The 20,944-nt window shown below is 37.6% G+C and overlaps 1 protein-coding gene across 1 annotated transcript in view; it reads left to right on the top strand.

The window, feature by feature from the left end:
* Positions 1 to 20,944, top strand: part of plxna2 (plexin A2) — a 301,903-nt gene that overhangs the window by 230,574 nt on the left and 50,385 nt on the right. Inside the window, exons 16-17 of the mRNA XM_066670429.1 lie at positions 934 to 1,101; positions 6,801 to 6,894. Coding sequence (XP_066526526.1) covers positions 934 to 1,101; positions 6,801 to 6,894 — 262 coding nt within the window. The remainder of the gene's footprint in view (positions 1 to 933; positions 1,102 to 6,800; positions 6,895 to 20,944) is intronic.

Genomic DNA, 20,944 nt, shown 5'->3' with positions numbered 1-20,944 from the left:
CTGCAGTCAGAATGCATTCTCACAGCTTTCTCCTGTCAGCTCACACACATTCTCTCTGACTCTGTCTCTGTATCTCTCTCTCTCTCTCTCTCATACCCATGTCTTCAGGATATCTATTCAAAGAGAAATTCGAGAAGGCTGGAAAGCTGATTGCAATGCTGTAAGGTGCAGAAGTCGATTCTGTTTTAATGAGATATTGGCTAATTACGGACCTCCGTTTTCCTCTTTCTCTGGCAGCAGAGTGAAATATGCTGACGTGCATGTGCTCGAGACACAGGAGTAAACACTGAGGTGCTATCAAAGAATGATTCATGAGTGCTAGTTACACTTAGAGGAACAGATAGCAGAATGAGAGAGAGGTAGACGCATTAGGACGAGACAGCCACTGAAACTTTATCATGACACTGATTTTACAGAACTACTGAAAAGCCGTAGTACTGAGTTCATAATACTATCATATAAAGGAACACTAGTAGCCCTTTTCCACCAAAAGAACTCCGTTCAGGATTCTTGGAACCTTGGTGGTGTCCAGCAAACATGACAGGTTGCATAATCTCCATAGAATGACATTCATAAATGGAACAAGATGCATCCATACATGAGTCTAACTTCATTGTGCCTAATGACAAGTATGGGCTGGAGAACCAAGAACACTTTACAATGAACACTGCACAGAAGTGTCAATCCATATCTGGCCATACACACATACCCAATCATTCACTCACACCAGGACAGTTTTAGAGTAGTCAATTCAACTATCCTCCATGTTTTTCCCACATAGACACATGGAAATTCTACTCAGCGATTAGAGGCAAATGTTCCTCCACCAAGCCCCCATGCTGCTCATGTAGCAGAGTGATTTTATTCACAGTCATTCTCATTCTCAATATATTATTGTGGTCACATGTTTGTTTGTTCGTTTGTTTCTCACAGGCGGACTATGACAGAGATTGTGTGCTACTCTGCTCCCTCACTGACTGGCGTGGGTCCTGTGCAGATCACTGTAAATGTGGACCGAGCCCAGGTCAAGGAGAGACTCAGCTTTGAGTACATTGATGACCCCACCGTACAACGCATCGAGCCTGAATGGAGCATTGCAAGGTAACACATGTAGTCACATTTGTAGGCTTGCCTAAGGCTTAGGTCTCTGAATAATGAATTGTAGCCTAGGCAAAAGGCAAATTTCATGGAGGGTGCCTTCAATTGCTGAGTATGTTATAATGGCAGCATACCTTTTAAGGCCCTGTATATTATTTTCACCGTAACATCACATGCTGTTGCTGTGATTAAGCTTCCTGATGTTCATTTTGAGACACACAGTTTTTTAGGAATCGACTCTGACTCTTGACAGAATCCACTCCTTGAGTCCACTCAATGTTAGCAAAGACAGCATTAGACTGCAAACATGAAAGCGCTCCAAACAAATTTTAACTGCATTTTAATACTTGACACTCAGAGTTGCTCACCTGGAATCAACCAGGTGCCAGTCAGAATTAAATAATCGGCTCACTTTGATTTATGAGACAAGTGAAACCTGCTCCCACAGTGTAAATGAACACAGTATTTTATAACAAGAGAAATCAAATAAATAGCTGTAAAATCACATTTATTTCAGGGTTATAAAAGTCAGAGAAACCTGTGTGTGGTTAAGTCAGATCGAGTTTCTTTATCTTTATCACCTTTTTTTGTTACTGAAATGGAATATCTCTGATCGTACTCGTTTACACATTTAAAGCTTACTGAGATTTATTAGTTTGCCTGCAATCAAATCAAAACAAACAGAAGATCACAGATTTTACACTTAAAACTGACTAATCATGGCTGTTTTAGTGTCTGGTAAAGCAGCAGCCCATTTAAAAATGAGAGAGAAGCAGTGTGAGTAAAGCCAGTGTTGACTTTTAAGCACCAGTTGGCTGCTCCACTGTGTCCTGCACATACAGTGATGTAAAAAAAATTGAAACAATCCATAATTAAAAGACTTGTCTTAAATATTTAGGCAGGTCAACCCAACATCCTCCCCCAAACCCCGCAAAAAAGTTACTTATGCATGTAAGTATGTAGCAATAGATGTACTGGTTGTAGCTTTAAATTTGCATGATGTAGCCGTATATTTCAAACATTTATTCATGGAATTCAGCCGCCTCCTACAGCTGCTTTTATAAGTGAAATTAAAGCATAAGGCTTTAATATTATATTATATGTGTTATTATATAATTATATTATATTATATTATATAATTATATGTTATATTTTTTAAATCCAGGAAAATGTGTATAACTATAACTATATTTAATGTGTATAACTATATTTCATGGAAGATCATTAGAATGATTCTTATGCAGCAGAGGAATACTCCTAATCTCTCATGTTCCCAGACTAAAAGTAAACTATTACTGCTTAAATCTCATTTCAGTTGACTTCAGGGAGATTTGCATTGAAACAACAAATAAACCACAAAAATTTTAAATTTAAATTTAATTTTAAAAATAAATAAATAAATAATTCCTGGCAGCATTGTACTTTAAATTTACTGTAATTCTACTGTATTAAACTCACCAGTGCTTTTCTATCAGATGTTAAAACCTAGACTGCCAGCTCTGAACCCACCTCAACCCTGAACTGGATAAGCAGTTACAGACAATGAATGAATGAATGGGAATTTAATGTTTTGTTTAGAATGTTTCAAAGCAACTCTTTACTAAATTATACTGTAAGCTGTTAAAGCAACTGTAGGTAGGATTTTGAGTATTTACTCTTGGGTTTCCCCTAAGAGAGTGGAATTTATTTTTTAGCACTGTCCTTAAATCAGTTGTGGGGGTTGTTGTTGTTTTCTATCCTTCTTCAAAGTTACATAGTGCAGTTTCTGTCATGCTGAGCACAGAGTAGCAACAACTTAGATTCTCCTAATATCTAACGATAAATCAATTCTGCTTATTTCACATCCCTGAGAGATTGGAGTAAACTGGAGTAAAGGTAGCAAAAGTTTCTCGTCCATAGTTCAGTTTCTCTTCGCTGGAATTATTTAAACACAAGATGAGCGAACAAGAAGCCTCCTCTGTCAGCTGCTGGCTGCTTCTGAATGTGCCAGTGCAGTGCTGTCAGCTTTGAAATTAGAGCAAATGATGAGCCCTACAGCAGGACAGAGCAAGAGAAGCTCAGAACATGTGGTGGAGGTGTGAGCCCAGAGCAGATGGCGTGGAAATTGAGTTCAGTTTGAGATCTCACAGCAGAGCCTCAGGACACCAAGACAAAAGGGGAAAGGGAGAAAAAAGTATTAAGAAAAGGTGTTAATTTTTTATTCCAGAAGAAGTGCTAATAACCCCCCTCAGTTGGGCAGAGTGCATTATTTTTCTCGGTAGAGTACATTTTCTCAGTTTAACAAAAGTACGTCAGACGTGCAGATTACTAATTCAGGCTGTTAAATAATGGTTCTATCCCTATCTATGCATGATTAGGAAAGAATGACTACAGATATCTTTGATTTCTAGGTGTGTAAGATAGCTACTCTTTCCCTTGGGCAAGACTCCTATCACTTTAGCTGTGTACCCCTCTAACAGGATTAGAAGTGTCAGTTGTTATCCCCAGTATACAAACAATAGGTGTTTTTATTTTCTCCCTCTGTAAGAAAATACTTTAAATGTCCTTTGCAATTGAATTTGTTTAAAGAAACCAGAATCAGAACCACCCTTCTGAAGAGAGACAGAAAGGGTTGTATTTGAAGTGGAGAATGTACAAATATAGAGGAGATCCTTTACCTTTTAATGGCTCTAAAGTGAGTCAAGGCTTGGTAACAGTACCTCCCCTTGCCCAAAGGATGGTGGTAGTCCGGTGCTCATTCCCCTGAAGCTGGCAGATAAAACAAATACAATGGTGGGCTGGGGTGGGGGGATCAAAGGCGCTGGTGGAGTGCTGTCTGTGCCCTGGTATCTCACTTGCTTTAAATGCACCACTAACATCAACAGACCTGACTGCTAGAGAGAGACAGAGAGAGAGTGAAATAAGCACTATGATGCTTATGGATTAACTCTTGATCAGGTGAAGGGGCAAAAAAATGGACCTCCGTGACCACTAACGCTCCTGGGAATAAGTCTTAAAGAATTATTTGATTCTAGGGAGTGCTTTGTAATCTGGTTTGTTTACGTTCAGAAGCTCTGTGTCTCTTATTTTGGAATGATATGTTTGAGGGGAAAAAATACTTTTGTATACGTGGCTGGAATTGAACTTGTCTGTAAGTTTTCATTCACTGTTTGAATTACCACAGTTACTTATTTGCAGCTTATTTTGTTTAGTTTGTAGCGCTTTCGGTCTGTGTTTATTTTAATGCAGTTAGCTCTGCTAACAGCATTATGACTGAATCATTATTATAGTTAAAGGCACACTTTGACCAAAATGAACAATTGAACCCTAGATACATCAGTTGGAAGCAAAGCTACTCACCTCCTACAGAAAAGTCAGTACTAAATGACAATATATGATTTTAAAACATTCAGGGGTGGATACAATATGAAAAGTATAGACTGCAATCAGTGACATGGTTGTATTATCAGTAATACTAGCATATAATTAATCAATATTTAATAAAAAAGCCTTACAGCTGTAGTTAGATTGCCCCCTTTACAGACAGATTGGTTCAGTCCAGGTCATCAGAGAACAGCTGTAACATTGGCATGGCTCTAATATCACTAAAGCATTGTTGGAAATAAAAGCCACATGGCTGTGCTCCAAATCTGAGAATGGTTAATGTACTGTTTCCGAGCTGATTGCTTTCTTGCCACTCTCGGCTTTCAGCAGTTCCAGTGGCATGAACAAGAGGACGGAGGCCTCCTCTCCGGCCCGTGTCTCTAAGCATGTTTTTCATGTATGTTTTCAAGCCGCGGACGACATCGGAATATTAACCAGGATCACCACGGCTCCATTCCTTTGGTGTTTTCAAAGACGCGTCTGCCACGTTTGATTGCATCTAGTGAAGTCGGTTAAAAGCAACTTTAATCATTACCTTCTCACAAGCCTATTATCTTCAGAGCAGTGTTTGACAAAAGGATGAAGTCGTGAAGGCTGCTGTGATTTGAGGGAAAGGTTTCTTTGTGTAAAAGGAGCAGAGTTAGTTTAGGTTTTTTACGATCAAGGTGTGAAGTTGCAATTTAAAGTCAATGCAAATCAAAAATAAGAAACATATACCAACCATGACATAATTTCATTTGAGGCTAACAACTCATGTGAAAAATAATAGGTGGGAGCTGATTTCCTTCATCAGAATCCTTCAATAACACTGACCTAAAAATGCCATCAAATGTTATAGTTTATGTATATGTAAGATACATTAACAATAACATGACCGTTATATTATGGGATATGATCTGTCATGAAAATCATAGTAGCTTATGACACCACCATGATGTTTAAAGGAACACTAATTAATATTTTTATCTTAAACTTACAGCTAATCATTGTGATGTTTCACTGACCTGTAATAGAGAGAATATAGCCTCTCTTGTTGCTACTCTGGACTCAGCACTATCTAACTTTTGGAGGAGGGTGGGAAAGAACCACCCTGGCCTCTCTCTTGATTTCAGGACAGTGATGTGAAAATATTTACACTCTGCAATTGTAGTGGAACCCAGGAGCAGAAATACCAAATCTTATCTAGTGTTTCTTTAAAAGCAAGGGTTCTTGATAAAAGACATTTGTATGTTTATATGGCTCTTTGCATGAGGAAATGATTTTTCTTGGTATAGAATTTACATTTAAAGTTACAGTAAAGTACAATAAGATACAAATATGTTCTCTAATAACCTCCACAGTGTCAATTTTTCTGATAGTGTACAAAACATTGTCATTGTTGGTCCGGGTTTAGAAACGTTGTAACATTTTGGAGGAGGGTAGGAAACCACCCTATACATACATTCAAATGGTTCTATGCAAAACCCATGGTTCTAAATAGAACCATGGTCTTTATTCAAGAACACATTGTTCAAAAGAGCACTACATGATATTTTGACCTCAAAATTATATCTTCAAAAGCATTGTGATGCTTCACTGACCTGTAATAAATAATAGAGCCTCTGTGTTTGCTACTCAGGGATCAGCACTGCAGAAACTGCACTATGTAACATTTGGAGGAGGGTAAGAGACTAACCCACCTCCCCTCCTTATTGATTTTAGTACAGTGCTGTAAAATGAATTATACTAGGGGGAGTGTCAGGGATCACGGGGCGGACTGACGGAGGCGGATGCAGTGAGTTTAATTTAACAAAAGAGATAACAAAATAAAGACAGGCAACAGTGGAAACAAAAAGACTAGGATTTTAAACAAAACGACATGACTTGGAATGGGAAGAAACAACACGACATGACTAGGAACAGGAAATACACAAAACGACAAGACTAGGAAACAATAACGACCTGACTTGAAGTGGGAGAGATACAACACGACATGACTTAGGAACAAACAAAGGTGAAATGTCCGACAGGAGGAAGTGATACAAGGGGACTTAAATACTAAACATAAACGAGACACACCTGAGACAGATAACGAGGACAGCGGACAAATGAGACACAGACGAGGAGGCGGAACAAAGGCGGGACTAGGGCAACAACAAACAGAGCCATGTGCTGAGAGCGAGCACATGGCTGGGAAAACAGACATGACAGGACAAGGGCGTGACAGGGAGTGCCAGGAGCAAAAATACAGTTTCTTACCTAGATTTCCTTTAAGAGTGTAGAAACATATCACCAACATGGTTAAAATCAGTTTGATTTTAGTTTTAATTTAAGGTTGCATATTTTTTTTTCCTTCCTAGTGGGCACACTCCACTGGTGGTGACCGGAACCAACTTGGATGTTGTGCAGGAACCAAGAATTCGAGTGAAGTACAGTGGACGGGAGTCAGTGAATGTAAGTATAAAAGAATAAAACCGAATGGCTTTAGATTCTTGGTTATTAGCTTTTTCTTTAATTCTTTGTCCTTACTTTTTCTACATGACCTCAATTACTTGTGTCCCAGGCTTTTAGGGAAATGGCTCTCTTCTGTGCACTGATATCTCGAGAGGGAGAGGCTAATGAAACCAAAATCCTATCAGTTCGACCTCAGAGATGTGCAACCTTGAGCGTCAGTGTGCTTTGTCGGCAGGTCGGAGTTAATTGGTGACTTTATAGGAAGGAAAGAGCATGACACAGCTGGTCTTTAGACTACATTAGACTCGTTTTTATCCTTTCTTTTGACCCACCATTGCTGGATGGGCTCTGAGTCACCTCCGCAGCTCCAAATATCACAAACCTCCATTACCCACAAGCAACTGCACAACCTCATTCTGTGGCACATATATCTAAACTGAGATAACTACCCCTCTGAATAATTCAGTGGCCACAAAATGGTTTGACTGGAGGATTTAATTGGAGCATTTTAACCAGCATTTTAACCAGTGTTGAGTGGGGCTGCTTTGGCTTTCTTCTTGCTGCTGTTGTTGTGGTACTGCCTGAGATGGAGCCTCCTGCTTACTGAGAGTTTTGCAGAATTCTTGGTGTAGGATATAAAAGTGTGGGAGAGTAGAGGTTGGTGGGCAAGGAAAGGGAGGGGGGACCCTTAATGGGTGTCAATGGAAGATTAACTACTGTCAGAGGCCTTCGTCAGCATAACAGGGATTGAGGAATCGTTATAATTTGCATTTGTTTTCTAGTCCTGGGGGTCCATGTTTAATTAAGGGAATGGGTTTTGGTCAAGACAGAAAAGAGAGCGAGAGAGTAAGAAGGCAATAGGTGGGCTCCAATAGTGGCCGAGAAATACTGTACTGAATTAATGACAAACAAAATGTCACCCCTATATAACTATGCTACAGTATATAAGTGGACAATAGATTGTAATTAGAGATGGGATGATACCACTTACCCTTCCAAAACAGCAGATACAGAAATCTTTTTCTTGTATTTCTTAAATTTATTAATATCTTAAACAATCATACTTTAGAACATTCTATGTTAAATGGAAACTTTTTATGTATACAATTTACAATACATGAAACTGGAGGTGGTGTGCAACACTGAAGGCCCCTATTTTCAACACATCCAACAAAATCCCTTTTTGTATGTATCAGATCTATAACAAGGTTGTGTGTGTTATCACAAATCTGTAACTATTTAATAATTGAGATAATACATTTTCAGTTTCAGGTTTTATATGTCCATCCGTTTTGTGTGAAAAATGAAATGTAATAATTCCAAGATTATCTGATTTGTATGCTTGCTAGTTTCAGCTCGAATTCTGAAATGGCATATGGTCTTTTGAATGTATTGGCAGATGTTTGAATGTGAGTAATTAGCACACCCATGTGGTACAGTTCCTAAACATGACTGAGTATGAGCAAATGTGTTTTGGCGTCTACTTCCGATACAATTCTTAAAGCAGCAATCTGTAATATTGACATTAAGTGTTGAAATCGGAACCATAATACAGTTTTAAAACAGTGGAGAGAGCTGTCTGCCTCCACCCCCTCCTCCACAGGCGTGAAGCTTGAGCAGGTTGCCAGTTTGAGAAAAACTGAACGAACAAGCAAGAGACAAGTTTAAGAACATGGGCTGTAATAGCTAAGAAGAATGTGCCATAATGAACATATTTACATATAAAAGTGTTCATCATTTCACTAAAACATTTACCTGTGCAAGAACAAAGAGAAATGAATAGAAGTGAATGAGTGGCCATTTTGAATTCTCTGTTCCACCTTTAAAACCACATTAAAATTTTAGAATAGACAAAACGGGTGTTATTTTCCTTTAAACCATAAATGTAATTTTAGGAGGCAGATCCTTGCTTCTTATTCATAATTGTCATATTTAAGCATTTAGTTTCATCCTAAATGGGTCAGTTTAAGAGTCTTATTTGAGTTATTCTCCAGCTTCTTATTGAATACTCATTTCCACCTTAAACAGCTATGCGAAGCTAAAGCTAGCACTAGGATTTATAATCAAAATTCGTTTTGAAACACTTCTTATTTCCCATTTTATCCATTTAAAACACATGTCCAATTGTACATTGCAATTACAAGCAGGTAATTAAAACAGACCAAAGCACAAACTATGGTTCACCAATCAATATGCTATTTTATGTTCAAGATGTTCTTGCGAATGCAATAGTCCAAAGATAAACCAGTAGAGCAAAACAATAAGTGAAACCAAAACTCGATGCTGAAGGCAAACTAACTTCCTTAACAACAAATACAAAAGCAGAACACAAATGTTTTTTAGCTCTCTGATGATAAAAAATCAGTATAACAGCAAATCAGAAATTGCATGCATCTCCTATCTGCTTTAAATGGGGACTTTTACAGTCGACACAAGCACATTTCCCTGTAGGACTTCCACTAGATCTCAATTCACAAATCTCTCAGTCACGGTTACGTACAGCAGGGATATAATAAAGCATAATGAGCCATAATGGGATGCAGAAATCCTTCTTCATTAAAAAACAACAATCGCTTCATCAATCAGGCCTGAGCTTTAGTAGATTAGCATCCCTTTAAGAGTTACAAAGCACAAGGCTACAGAGAAACACAGAACATTTTTTTATACATATATAAATGCCTTATTGTGTTACCACAGTTTTGAGTAAAGGAATAGAGGAGATCTGGAACGAATGTACAGTGATATAATTTATATCTGTGAAATGAAAGGCCTCAAATAGAGCCTACAAATTTTTTTTGGTCCAATCACCTATGAAAAAAATAAAATGCTTTTAAATACTTACTTCTGCATGTATTGGACAGCAAAATCATGGCCTGAATATGCAAAGATTACAACATATGCACACACTATACAGGCCATTGATCCCAGTTGAATTGACAATATATTTTTATAAATATACTAGATCTTAGTATTAAATATTGACTGTGACCATCATACCGTCTTAAAATATTAAAACTCTATACAGTATTACCATTGGAGTGGTGCACTCTCGGGCTGAGCAAATATGAGTGAAGCTTGAGTGAGCTGACACAGGTGTTGCTGATTAAACAGCCCAACAGCACACACTGACACGTGTTGATGATTAAAAACTTCTGAGGCCCTGTCTACATGGAATCATTAAAATGATAAAAACGTAGGTTTTCCTCCCTCTGCTTTTGAAAATAACCCCATCTAGATAATTATCAACATTAAAAGAAATAAACACTTGAAATATATCGCTCTGTTTGTAATGAATCTATATAATGAGTTTCACTTTTTAGATTACTGAAATAAATGAACTTTTTGATGATATTCTAATTTATTGAGATGCATCTGTAGATGTTCATTAGACTACTGCCTACTTAAACAGTTCCCTAGCTAGTCAGTGCCTACTTAGGAAGCTCACTAGGTTTTGGGACAGATCTATGGACTATTATTTATCTCCGACTTGTTACAAATGCAAGCAAGCTTCCAAAGACTGATGAGAGCCATGGAGAAGTTGTTGTACAGAGAAAGTGAAGGTGTTAAGTGAGATGGGTGTAATAACCATGTAGTCGAGCAGTGTTTATTGATTGTACATTCACACTATGAAGTACTAGATGGTTTCTAGGTTTTTATTATGAAAGCACGAGAACTGGAGATCTAAGAACTAGTAGTTTCTCTTTTGTAGTTTAGCTTTGGGGCTGGGTTCTTCAAATGTCCCTGCACTCAGGCAGTTTTCCCCTGAAATCCCTCATTGGAAAAAAAGAAAGGAAAAGCAGAGCATGATGAGGAATGACAGCAGATTCACTCTGCGATGCGCTTCACAGAGCCGCCAGTTCTTAGAGGATTCCTGAAATATGGTTGAAGTTGTGTGGGCGCTGCCTGATTTGTCAGTTTCCCTCTCTTTCAGTCACTCACCCTCTGCCCCCCCCCCCCCCCCCTCTCTCTCTCTCTCTCTCTCTCTCTCTCTCTCTCCAAGAAGAAAAAGACAAAAAAGAGACACAGGAGCTTCCCCCTTTCAAGCAATGTCTACCCCAATCCACCCCCTCCTCAGCCTTGGCTTTCATTCGCCTTTTGAAAGAAAGCGGGTGAATCTTTATTAACTGCTGAGGTTACAATTACACATCTCTTCATCCCCTCCCTCCTGCTTTAGTCGTCTGGGAGAGGCAAACAGCGGAATATCCTGAGAACATGTCAATGCCACCTTCAAATTGTCACCTGCCTCCTCCCCAAATTGCCTCGCCCCCTCCCCACCTTCGCTTTACCTGGCAGAATTCTCAAAAGTCACGGGAAAAACGGAGACAATTGCCTTTGTGCATCCCGCCGTACCTGTCACCAGCCTACAATTGAGACATTAATCATTGTCCTGATTATGGTAAAAAGGTTTTTTTTTTTTCTTTTCTGCCTCCATTTTATTTCGGAGGATGAGGGTGGGGAAAAAAGACAGCGTCTGGCATGCAGAATGGCAGGGAGAGGCAGTAATGATGAGACGAGATGGATTCCCAAAGCATTATCAGCTGATCAGAAAGCCACTTCAGCAGGGCTGTGAAGTGAAGCACTTCAGAAACATATGCAATCAGATGATGTTCCAAGCAATCAGTGTCAAAGACCACCCAGCAGATCACTTTTAAGCGAATGCCAAACTCAAACACAAGATATAGGCCTGCATATGCATATATATATATATATATATATATATATATATATATATATATATATATATATATATATATATATATATATATATATATTCACACACACTCACGCACACACACACAATATAATATATATATATATATATATATATATATATATATATATATATATATATATATATATATATATATATATATATATATATATATATATATATATAATATTGTGTGTGTGTGAATACATATATACATACACACATACCAACACAAACATCTCCTGTTTCATCTTCTACCTCACTCATGTTTGAGTCATGAGCTGTGCTGCAGTAATAGATTAGTTCAGACTATGTTCGTTCAGCGCCACAGTGTGCCATGTGGAGAACTGTGCGGAGCCAGGAAATTTGTTCAGATATGTTATGGTTTTATTCAAAAATGAACCAAAATGGAACTGCTGATTTTCATAATGTAGTGGAGTACAAAGTAAGATATTGGATTTTGAAATGTAGTGGAATTAAATTAAAATGTTGCCCAAAAACGAAATACTTCAGTAAAGTGCAGATACATGAAAAAAGTACTTAAGTAAATTAAATTTACTTCGTTAATGTCCACCAATTGTAAAAAAAAAAAAAATCCTTTTGCCAGTTTATCATTCATATCACACTACACATTTATATCACACGGCATCATTTATCTGTACATCTCTATTGCTATTTTGTACTTTACTATTATTATGATATAGTACAGTGTAGTATACTACTGCTGTAATATACTATACTATAGAGATGGACTTCATAGTTTTACAAGTACTTACTGTAGATCATCTGCATGATGGAAAGAGACAAACACTGCTGACCATCATTTGGATGTTGGACAATTCACAAGCTTTAGTTTCTGAACACAGGAACATTATCGGTTGGTTATTATTGAGGAGGGATTCTTGAAAAAATATCAGTTCCTTCCTATGGGAGTAGCCTTGGAGTACAGATGAATGAGGGAGAGGGCACCTGACAGTGCAGCAACAGATGGACAATCAGTAATTAAATAGCTTCAGATCAAACAGAGAGACTACTGGTGTTTTCAGAACAACAGACTGACCACCACAGAGACCAGACCTCATAATAGGCCTGGGCAGCCCATAAGTAATTAATCTGAAGTGTGATCACAAATGGAAATGCATGAAGGGTGCTTTCTGTCTCTTGCACTGTCCTGCATATATATATATATATATATATATATATATATATATATATATATATATAGTTGTCATGATATATTGCAATATACTTGGAGATGTTGATGATAGTTGACTAATACAGATTATAAGTATTTACCAGGAACTACACTCAATCAAATTGTAGATTCCAACAAGGATTATTCATTCCTGTTCTAAGACTTTTAAATTCATAGATAATAATGAGGTGTGTGTGACCAGTTACATAATACCCAATATAGCAAGTATGAACATATGAATTTTAAAACATTTGATCACACTGAATATAAAAATATGAGTTTGGAAAAGATATTTATGCTGAAATCCACTTCTACAAACACATTATCTATAACTGTGAGTATTACACAAAATAACTATTTAATAATAATGTGAATATGGAAGGTGTGTTATCAATAATACATTTTAATAGTAGGAGCCTCAACAGAAACTTCCCTAAAATCAAGTATTTGAGAAAATTCCAAAAGTTTAATGCCACTGCTGTGTCTGAGACTTGGCTCGATAATGAGAAATCTCTGATGTAGAACTGGATGGATATGAGCTATACAATATCAGTAGGAACAATAAAATAGGAGGTCTAGTTGCTCTGTATGTTGATACACATTTAAGGTGCAGTGTGGTTAAAAGTATGTCAAATGCTATAGAAAACATAAAGGAAAGTGTAACTACAGAAATGAATATAAAACATTATAAAAACATATTAATCCGTTGTCTATGCAGAACACCAGGAATGTCTATTGAAACATTCAATGATAAAATAGGTGGGATGATTGACAAACTGAATGGCAAAAAGTTACAAATTGTATGTGTTTATTTTAATATTGATTTGTTAAAGCCAAATGGACATAGAACAACAACCGAATTTATCACTACAATGTACATCAATCTATTTGCTGAAATTATAAAAACAACAAGAATAACCACAGACACTGCTACACTGCTTGATAACATATTTAAAACAGAATTGAGAGTGCAATAGTAGGTGGATTGCTCATAAATGACAAAAGTGATCACCTTTCTGTTTTTGCAGTTCTTCATAGTGTTCTTAATATACAAAATGAACATAGGACAAACATTTTTAAAGTGATAAGACACAGAACACCAGAAGCTATCGCTGCTCTCATGTTGGGCTTAGTAAAAAAAAAACCGGGCTGAGGTTTATGAAAAAGGAGGTTTTTTGTCCATATTTACCTTAGTTATATGAATAAAACTGTTCTTTAAGAAAACTTTCAAGGAGGCAGAACTTGTGGGCAAACCATGGATTAACAAGGGAATAGCAAACGCATGTAAAACAAAAAAAAATCTATATAAAATATTCCTAAAAACAAAAGAACTAAAGAACCTTTATTATAAGACATATATCTTTCTTATAAGACATATAAAAATAAATTAATAAGTGTTATGAGTAACTGGCTCTGTCAAGTGAGGAGCAGGGATGGAGGTAAGTGCAGGAGATTATAATAAAAGACTACTAAAGTAAATACAAAGGCTAGGGGGCTAAATACTAAGACTAGGGCGCTAAACACAAACCAAGAAACTAAACACTAAATAAGAAGGCTAAATGAAATCTAAACATAAAACAAGGCTAAAAACTAAACCAAAGGCTTTAAGCATAGAACAAGATATAACACAGCAAGAATATGAAACATGATTATGAGACATAAAGCACAGACTGCAAACATTCAATGACCCACAAACAGGAAACACTGACCTGGACTATAAGACGACAACACAAAGAAGGAGCACCTGGGAACTAATAACGAGGGGTCAGGACCACTAAGGAGGCAAAACAAGAGGGTGGAGCTAAGGCTGAGACCAAAACAACAACAGAGTTTGTACTTGGCAAACAAGGGAGACACAGACAGAGCAGGAACACACTAGACAGGGCGAAAGCATGACAGGCTCCATTTTGTTATTTAGCAGAAAGGAATATTATCAGATGTTACAGTAGAAGTATGTGTGTAATGCTCAAGGTACATGGAATGTGCTGAATAGCATTATTAAAAAGGTTCCAAAAGGTTTTGGAACAGCAGAAAAAGAAGATAATATAATCAAAAATAAAATAACAGAAATTGCTAAAGAAATGAAAGGAGATTATGGAACCAAGAATGCTAGAAAAATGTTTGTTCAAAGGCTAGAAAAGTTCATAGAAAAACATAAATTATTGAGTGATCCACAGTACGGATTCAGAGCAAATTGGTCCAACTCAATGGCAGTGATGCAACTGGTAGAAGAGATATTTACTGTATACTGCAATAGACAATAAGGAAAATACTGTGGGGGCGTTTGATACAATTGATCGTGACCTATTAATAAAAAAAAAAAAAAACTGAAGAGAGATGGTATTAGAGGAGTGCCATATACTTGGCTTGAGTTACCTTTGTGACAGATATCAATATGTACAAACAAATAACATAAAATCAAAGCTACTGAAGGCCACTTGTGGGGTCCCACAAGGTTCAGTGATGAGACCCAAATTATATGTTATATATAGATTACATCTGTAAAGTGTCTTATTTGTTAAAGGCTGCTTTATTTGCTGATGACACACATTTATATTGCTCTGGAAAATTTTGGAACAGCTTCTGAATGTAGTGGGAAGGGAATTGGAAGTATTAAAGAAATGGATTGATATTAAGGTTATCACTCAATTTAAATAAAACAAGGTTTATAACATTCGGAAATTGACAAATGAAGAATGAAGTCAAAATTACAGTCAATAATGTGGAAATAGAAAGAGTGTATGAAAAAACTCATAATTACTGGGTTTAAGAATTTATCATAAATGCATACCATACTGATACAAGCTCAACACACACTAACATGCCACTGCAGTGCTGAGAATGATCCACCACCCAAATAATAGCTCTGTGGTAGGGATCATGACCATTGGAAGACATTGTGAATGGGGCTAATGAAGTATGTAAGGCAAAAGCTCAATTGACCATACACTGTGAGAAACAAAGGGCATTATTCCACATGCACCTCAAGAGCCTCTGCTCCCTCTGAGCTCCTGCTTTTTAATGGTGTGTCCTGACCCTCATCCTTCAGCATGGAGCCTCAGCAGAGTCTTACATTAACAGCCTCCTTCATGCAGAAATCCCATAAGCTACTCTCTTATTCGTACTTTCCATCTCTGCCTGTGTCTCAGCTTCCAGCTGTCTGGCTTATCAAATTCAGAAGTCTATCTGGAGGTTTATCTTTAGGTTCTGGTTGGACGACCCCCATAAGCTTTAGTGTTGGTCAGCTGTCACCTTATGTGACCTCTTCTATTTGAGCCTAGTTGTTAAAAGAAGCTAGGAAGCTGTGAGATTAGCTGCCTCATTAGTGATGGCAGGCAGGTGGAGCCATGATTTCAGCTGACTCACGCTGGAGGATCCTGGTGAGTCAGAGAGGGGATCCAGGTATTTTTTTGAAGGACTGAAAACATCCCAATTAGAATCCAAACTAAGTAACCTGAGCTTCCAGGGCCATGTATGTTAACAAACTGTGGGAAATGGGTTAGAGGAACCTGCCAGTCCATTTATTCAGCATACACCATGGTGTGGAGTTATTTTAAAATTTCTCACAGTATTTAGTATGTTGCACTTATACACTTATTTCCTCTTGTATTTAATTTGTCCCAGTTTTTTTATTACTTATTACTACTTGTGTGACAATTTAGACCTTAATTTAGTGAGCACCAACCTTCTTACATGTAAGATCACCTTGTGAAATCTGAACAAATGAAAGATCTACCAGCATAAATGGTAAATCTGTTTTCCTCTGGTAATTATACAATCTTTTTTTTTGCTTCACTTTTCCAAATATGAATCAAATGTGCAAAAATAGTATACATTTATAAAAAAAATGTTTATCACTGTAATTATCTTATCTTTCCCCTCATATGGGGATTTAGACTATGCATATCTCCTGCTTATACTTCTGTTGGGAGCATTTTTCTTTTTTTATCATTTTTTTTGATATGCTTCTTTTAGCCTATCCAAATATCCTACCTACTGTTTTATTTAGGTGGCTGTAACTGTAAAAACTGCATTTCTCTGAGGAGCTTCACAGATAAAAACGAAATATATTCTTTAAAATTATGCTCCATACATATTTATTATGTGGCCAGCTGGATTATTTTGGATGAATATGCAATCCGGAAAGGGTATAAGATGGCACAAATAATGGTTGCTCATAGTGGGGTGAGAGGAGGAAAAAAGGAACATGGTAGAAACCCAAGTAGCATCCAGCCAGTTTGGAGCAGATGGTATAGTGAGCCAGCAGTAAATTGCTAGTGCGGGTGCTGTTCCAAGCAGCATGAGGCGCATTGCTGGGGTAGCATCTGTCCCTGCTATCTCTCTCTCTCTCTCTCTCTCTCTCCCTCTCCCTCTCCCTCTCCTTCTCTCTCTCTCCCCTATGACACTTACACAGAGGGAAGATGAGCGAAGATATCTGAATACAGAGCTCTGAGCATCCCTTTAAGGGTAGCTGAAAAATGCTCTGCCAGTTCAGGAAGCTGAAAAGGAGATAATATTTTAAGTGGAATCAGGAGTATGCTTTGTGTTTTCAACATTCTTGGGCTTCTCAGCAAAAGAAGCTATGGCATGTTCATTAGGTATGAAAGTCTTGCAGGTCATGGCCATTCAGTGAAATAAAAAGAGCAATCTTGTTAATAGTGTGGCATACACACACGGATGAGCAAAAGCTTAGGTAAAGGCTTTTTTTGATTATTTTATTTTATTTTATTTTATTTTTTTTTTCTCTTGCAGTATTGCCCCCTAAGTGACCTCTGTTTGACAGTAGGCCAGAAGCTCCTGATGGCTTTGGCTGCTTCAAGCAATTACACAGTAGGACGGCAGCATGGCACCAAACTTACTGAGTCCTGTTCATAGCAGACACTTGCTATTGTTCATATTGTCTGTTTTCTTATCTCCACTGACCATACAGATACACTTCGTAGTCCTACAATTACAGATTGTAGTCCATGTGTTAGCCACCTTTCTCCATATTCTTCACTGATCAGTGCCACAATTGCCTGTTTTCGACTAAATGGTGCCTACTCTGCTTGGCTCTGTTTGCTGTTTGGTTCATGGTACTTGGTTTGTTTTCCCCTGCAACGGTTCCTCACCGAAATGTGGCTGGTCACTTCACAAAGCCATGTCTCTAACAGGAACCTTGAGTTTTGGAAACCACAACAGCGATAGCAGTAAAGTTAAGCATTGTTTTCTCATCGTGTATTCGCATGTTGTTGTCGTTTTTGTTAGGGACTCAACACAGGTCAGTTGTTTTTTTTTTTTGTGTTGCACTGTGCATTTCTCCCTGGATTTTTTCATTGGCCACCAATCCAAGAATCTTTTTAAAAAAACACAGCGAAATTTTACATGTGGCTGTTGTGAGTCTGATAAAAAAATGTGAGCGCTAATGTAGCTTGGATATTTTGTAAATGGCTAGTTTTGCTGGACATCAGCCTTTTGTCTTGATTGATAAGTCTGTCAGCGAATCAGCACTTTGGAAGGTTTACAGGTAATGTTTAGTCCTTACTTGGCTTACTTGGAACAACAAATAAGCAGGGACTACAAATGTACCCAGTTCCAAGTACTAGACTTACCTAATGAAAAAGCGAAAAGCTGAGCAGTATTCATTCGAGTAGGTAACATGAAGTAGAAAAGCAACAAATAGGACCACCCCAGAGCTGGTATGATTTGGGTGGTGGAGCACTGACATGTGAATCCTGACCCAAGAGGATGTCAGGCTCAGATGTCTGAATCTTGGAGGCATGTGTAAGTTATATTTTTCCCATTTGCAAAATCAAGTTTTGCGTGTGTCCAGAATGAGTTTTACATTGATCACTCTCCTCGCCGCACAGGTATGGGGGCGTGGTTTTTGCCATGCTTTGAAGATATTTAGCTCTAATTAAGTTTTCCCCTAGAGAACAGAGGGAGATGAGATGAAAACCTTGCAGCATAGGCAAGGATTCACAGCAATCAATTTTGTTATTTGGGAGTTAGAGGTACTCTCTGGAGCATGGAAGGGAAGCCTCAGTGTCTGGGTGTAAATTAATGTGTTTGGGGGTGAACATGTTTTTATAAATTTATGAGGACCAGATTTTTTAAACTAATGATAATGAATGAATAATTTTTGGTTACAGAAGTTAAAGGTTAGGTGTAATTTAACAGTACTCATTATTTCAATGGAGGTTCTCAAAAGTATATAACTGAACCAACATGTCTGTGTGGTGGAGTAATTTTTGCTTTGTATTTGTGAGTGTAGAGTATATATGCCTGGTTGGTACATAGGTTAACCTGTCACAATAGTCATTCTTCTGGTCAATAAAAAAGAATTGTTCCAGAAATAACTGGAATTAATTATATTATTGTCAGTTTTATTCCACTGATCAAATTATAATTTAATAGCACAATAAACCAATTAATTAAGAATATCCAAACCTTGGAATTGGAAAATAAAAAGAAAATAATATATATTTTAAATAAATAAAACATAAATAAAGTAAAACCACTGTTTTTAAAAAAAATCCAAATAGCGGCCCAATAATAGAGAGACCAGAGAAAACTAAAGAACAGAACAGAGCAAGCGTTTCTAAAATAACCATGACATTTATTCATATGTAAACAAACATGCAAGTAAGCACAATGGAGGACACTGAGGTCTGCCAAAATGACTGCAGTAATGTCCATATATTACACAAAAGAATCAATCATTTAATTATTTTGTAAGGCCAAGGTTCTACCTCTCTGCATGCCAAAAAAATGCTTAGTGTCCTATAGTTACAATGTAAATGCACTACATTTCCAAAGGTCATTTTACATGGCCTACCACTTTGTGGCTGGGTTGCTGTTGTTCCCAGTAGCTTCCACTTATTTGGAACACCACTGACAGGTAACTGTGGAATATCATAGAGCAGCAGCTGGCTTAAAAGGGTGTGAAAACCCTCAACATTTGAAAAGCACTCTCTCTCTTTGGGTGGGCAGGTTAGCATTTTCCTTCAAGTGTGTTGAACCCTTCAGTGCCATTGTTAGAAACAATTTGATATTGAAGTAGAAACTGGTTATATGTGTGTTGGAAGTAGCATGTTCTTGCCCTCACACTGGCACTTTGTGATCAGGGGTCTTAGCTAAGGAGTATAACAGCTTGGCAACTACATTAGATGCAAATAAAACATTCCCTTGCTCCTCTGCACTTACAGTTATCTACGGAACATGTACTAACCCTGTACCAAACGCCACTCAAGAATTAATCTTTCTGTCATTCTGTACAATCAGGAGTGCTTGGCCTTGTTTTTAAGGACACAAGAAGAGCAGAAGGAGGTGCTCTGCTGGTTCTTCACTCGTCTGAATCGTGGCTCCTTCATGTTTGATATCAGGAGCTTTGAGAAATAGAGCATGAGGACACTCCAGCTCTGTGATCTTGCTGTTGTTGTTGTTTTTTTTTTTTTTTGTGTGCTGTACATACTTTAGACTTTTCTAAGAGGCTTCTCTCCATTTTTTTTTTTGACTCAAACTCTGAAAGAAATAAAAACGTGCTTCCCGTAGCTGTTCACATTAGCAGATGAATACCCCTCTAAAGAAATAAAGGTATCAAAAGGACCTACTCCCAACGACGCCATGTTAAAAGAATAAGTGAATACCAATTAGTTACAGTGCAGAGAGATGAATGGACATTTCTCACACACATTCTCTCTCTTTCTACACCAACTCTCTTTCTACAGTACTCTGAAATATCCAGAGACTACCTTTTGATTGATTTAAAACAGTAATTATGTAATTCGTTTTTTTTTTTGGTGCCATTTTCATTACATAAATTTCACCATTTAAAATTTTAAAATCTATTATATTAACTTGTCATCTTTTTACTTTTCCATATCACACTTCAATATTAAGTCTTCAGACTTTATCTTTAAATTCCACTGTGAAAATACCCCTCAGTGTTTTGGGTCTGAAAGGAAGTGGGGCTGCTCCAGGTTAGGGTTAGGTGAGGTGTGTGGTGTGGTGTATTCTCCATGTGTCTGCTTGGGTTACTTCCAGTTGCACTGGTTTCTTCCCATGGTCCAAAAGCACACATTGGTAGGTGGATTGGCTACTCACAACGTCCCTAGGTTTGAGTGTGTAAGTGAATCTGTGAGTGTGCCTCAGGTGTGTCCCTG

This window comes from Hoplias malabaricus, chromosome 5 (genome assembly GCF_029633855.1).
Source record: "Hoplias malabaricus isolate fHopMal1 chromosome 5, fHopMal1.hap1, whole genome shotgun sequence".
Lineage (NCBI taxonomy): Eukaryota > Metazoa > Chordata > Actinopteri > Characiformes > Erythrinidae > Hoplias > Hoplias malabaricus.
This window is presented reverse-complemented; position numbering and strand designations above follow the sequence as displayed.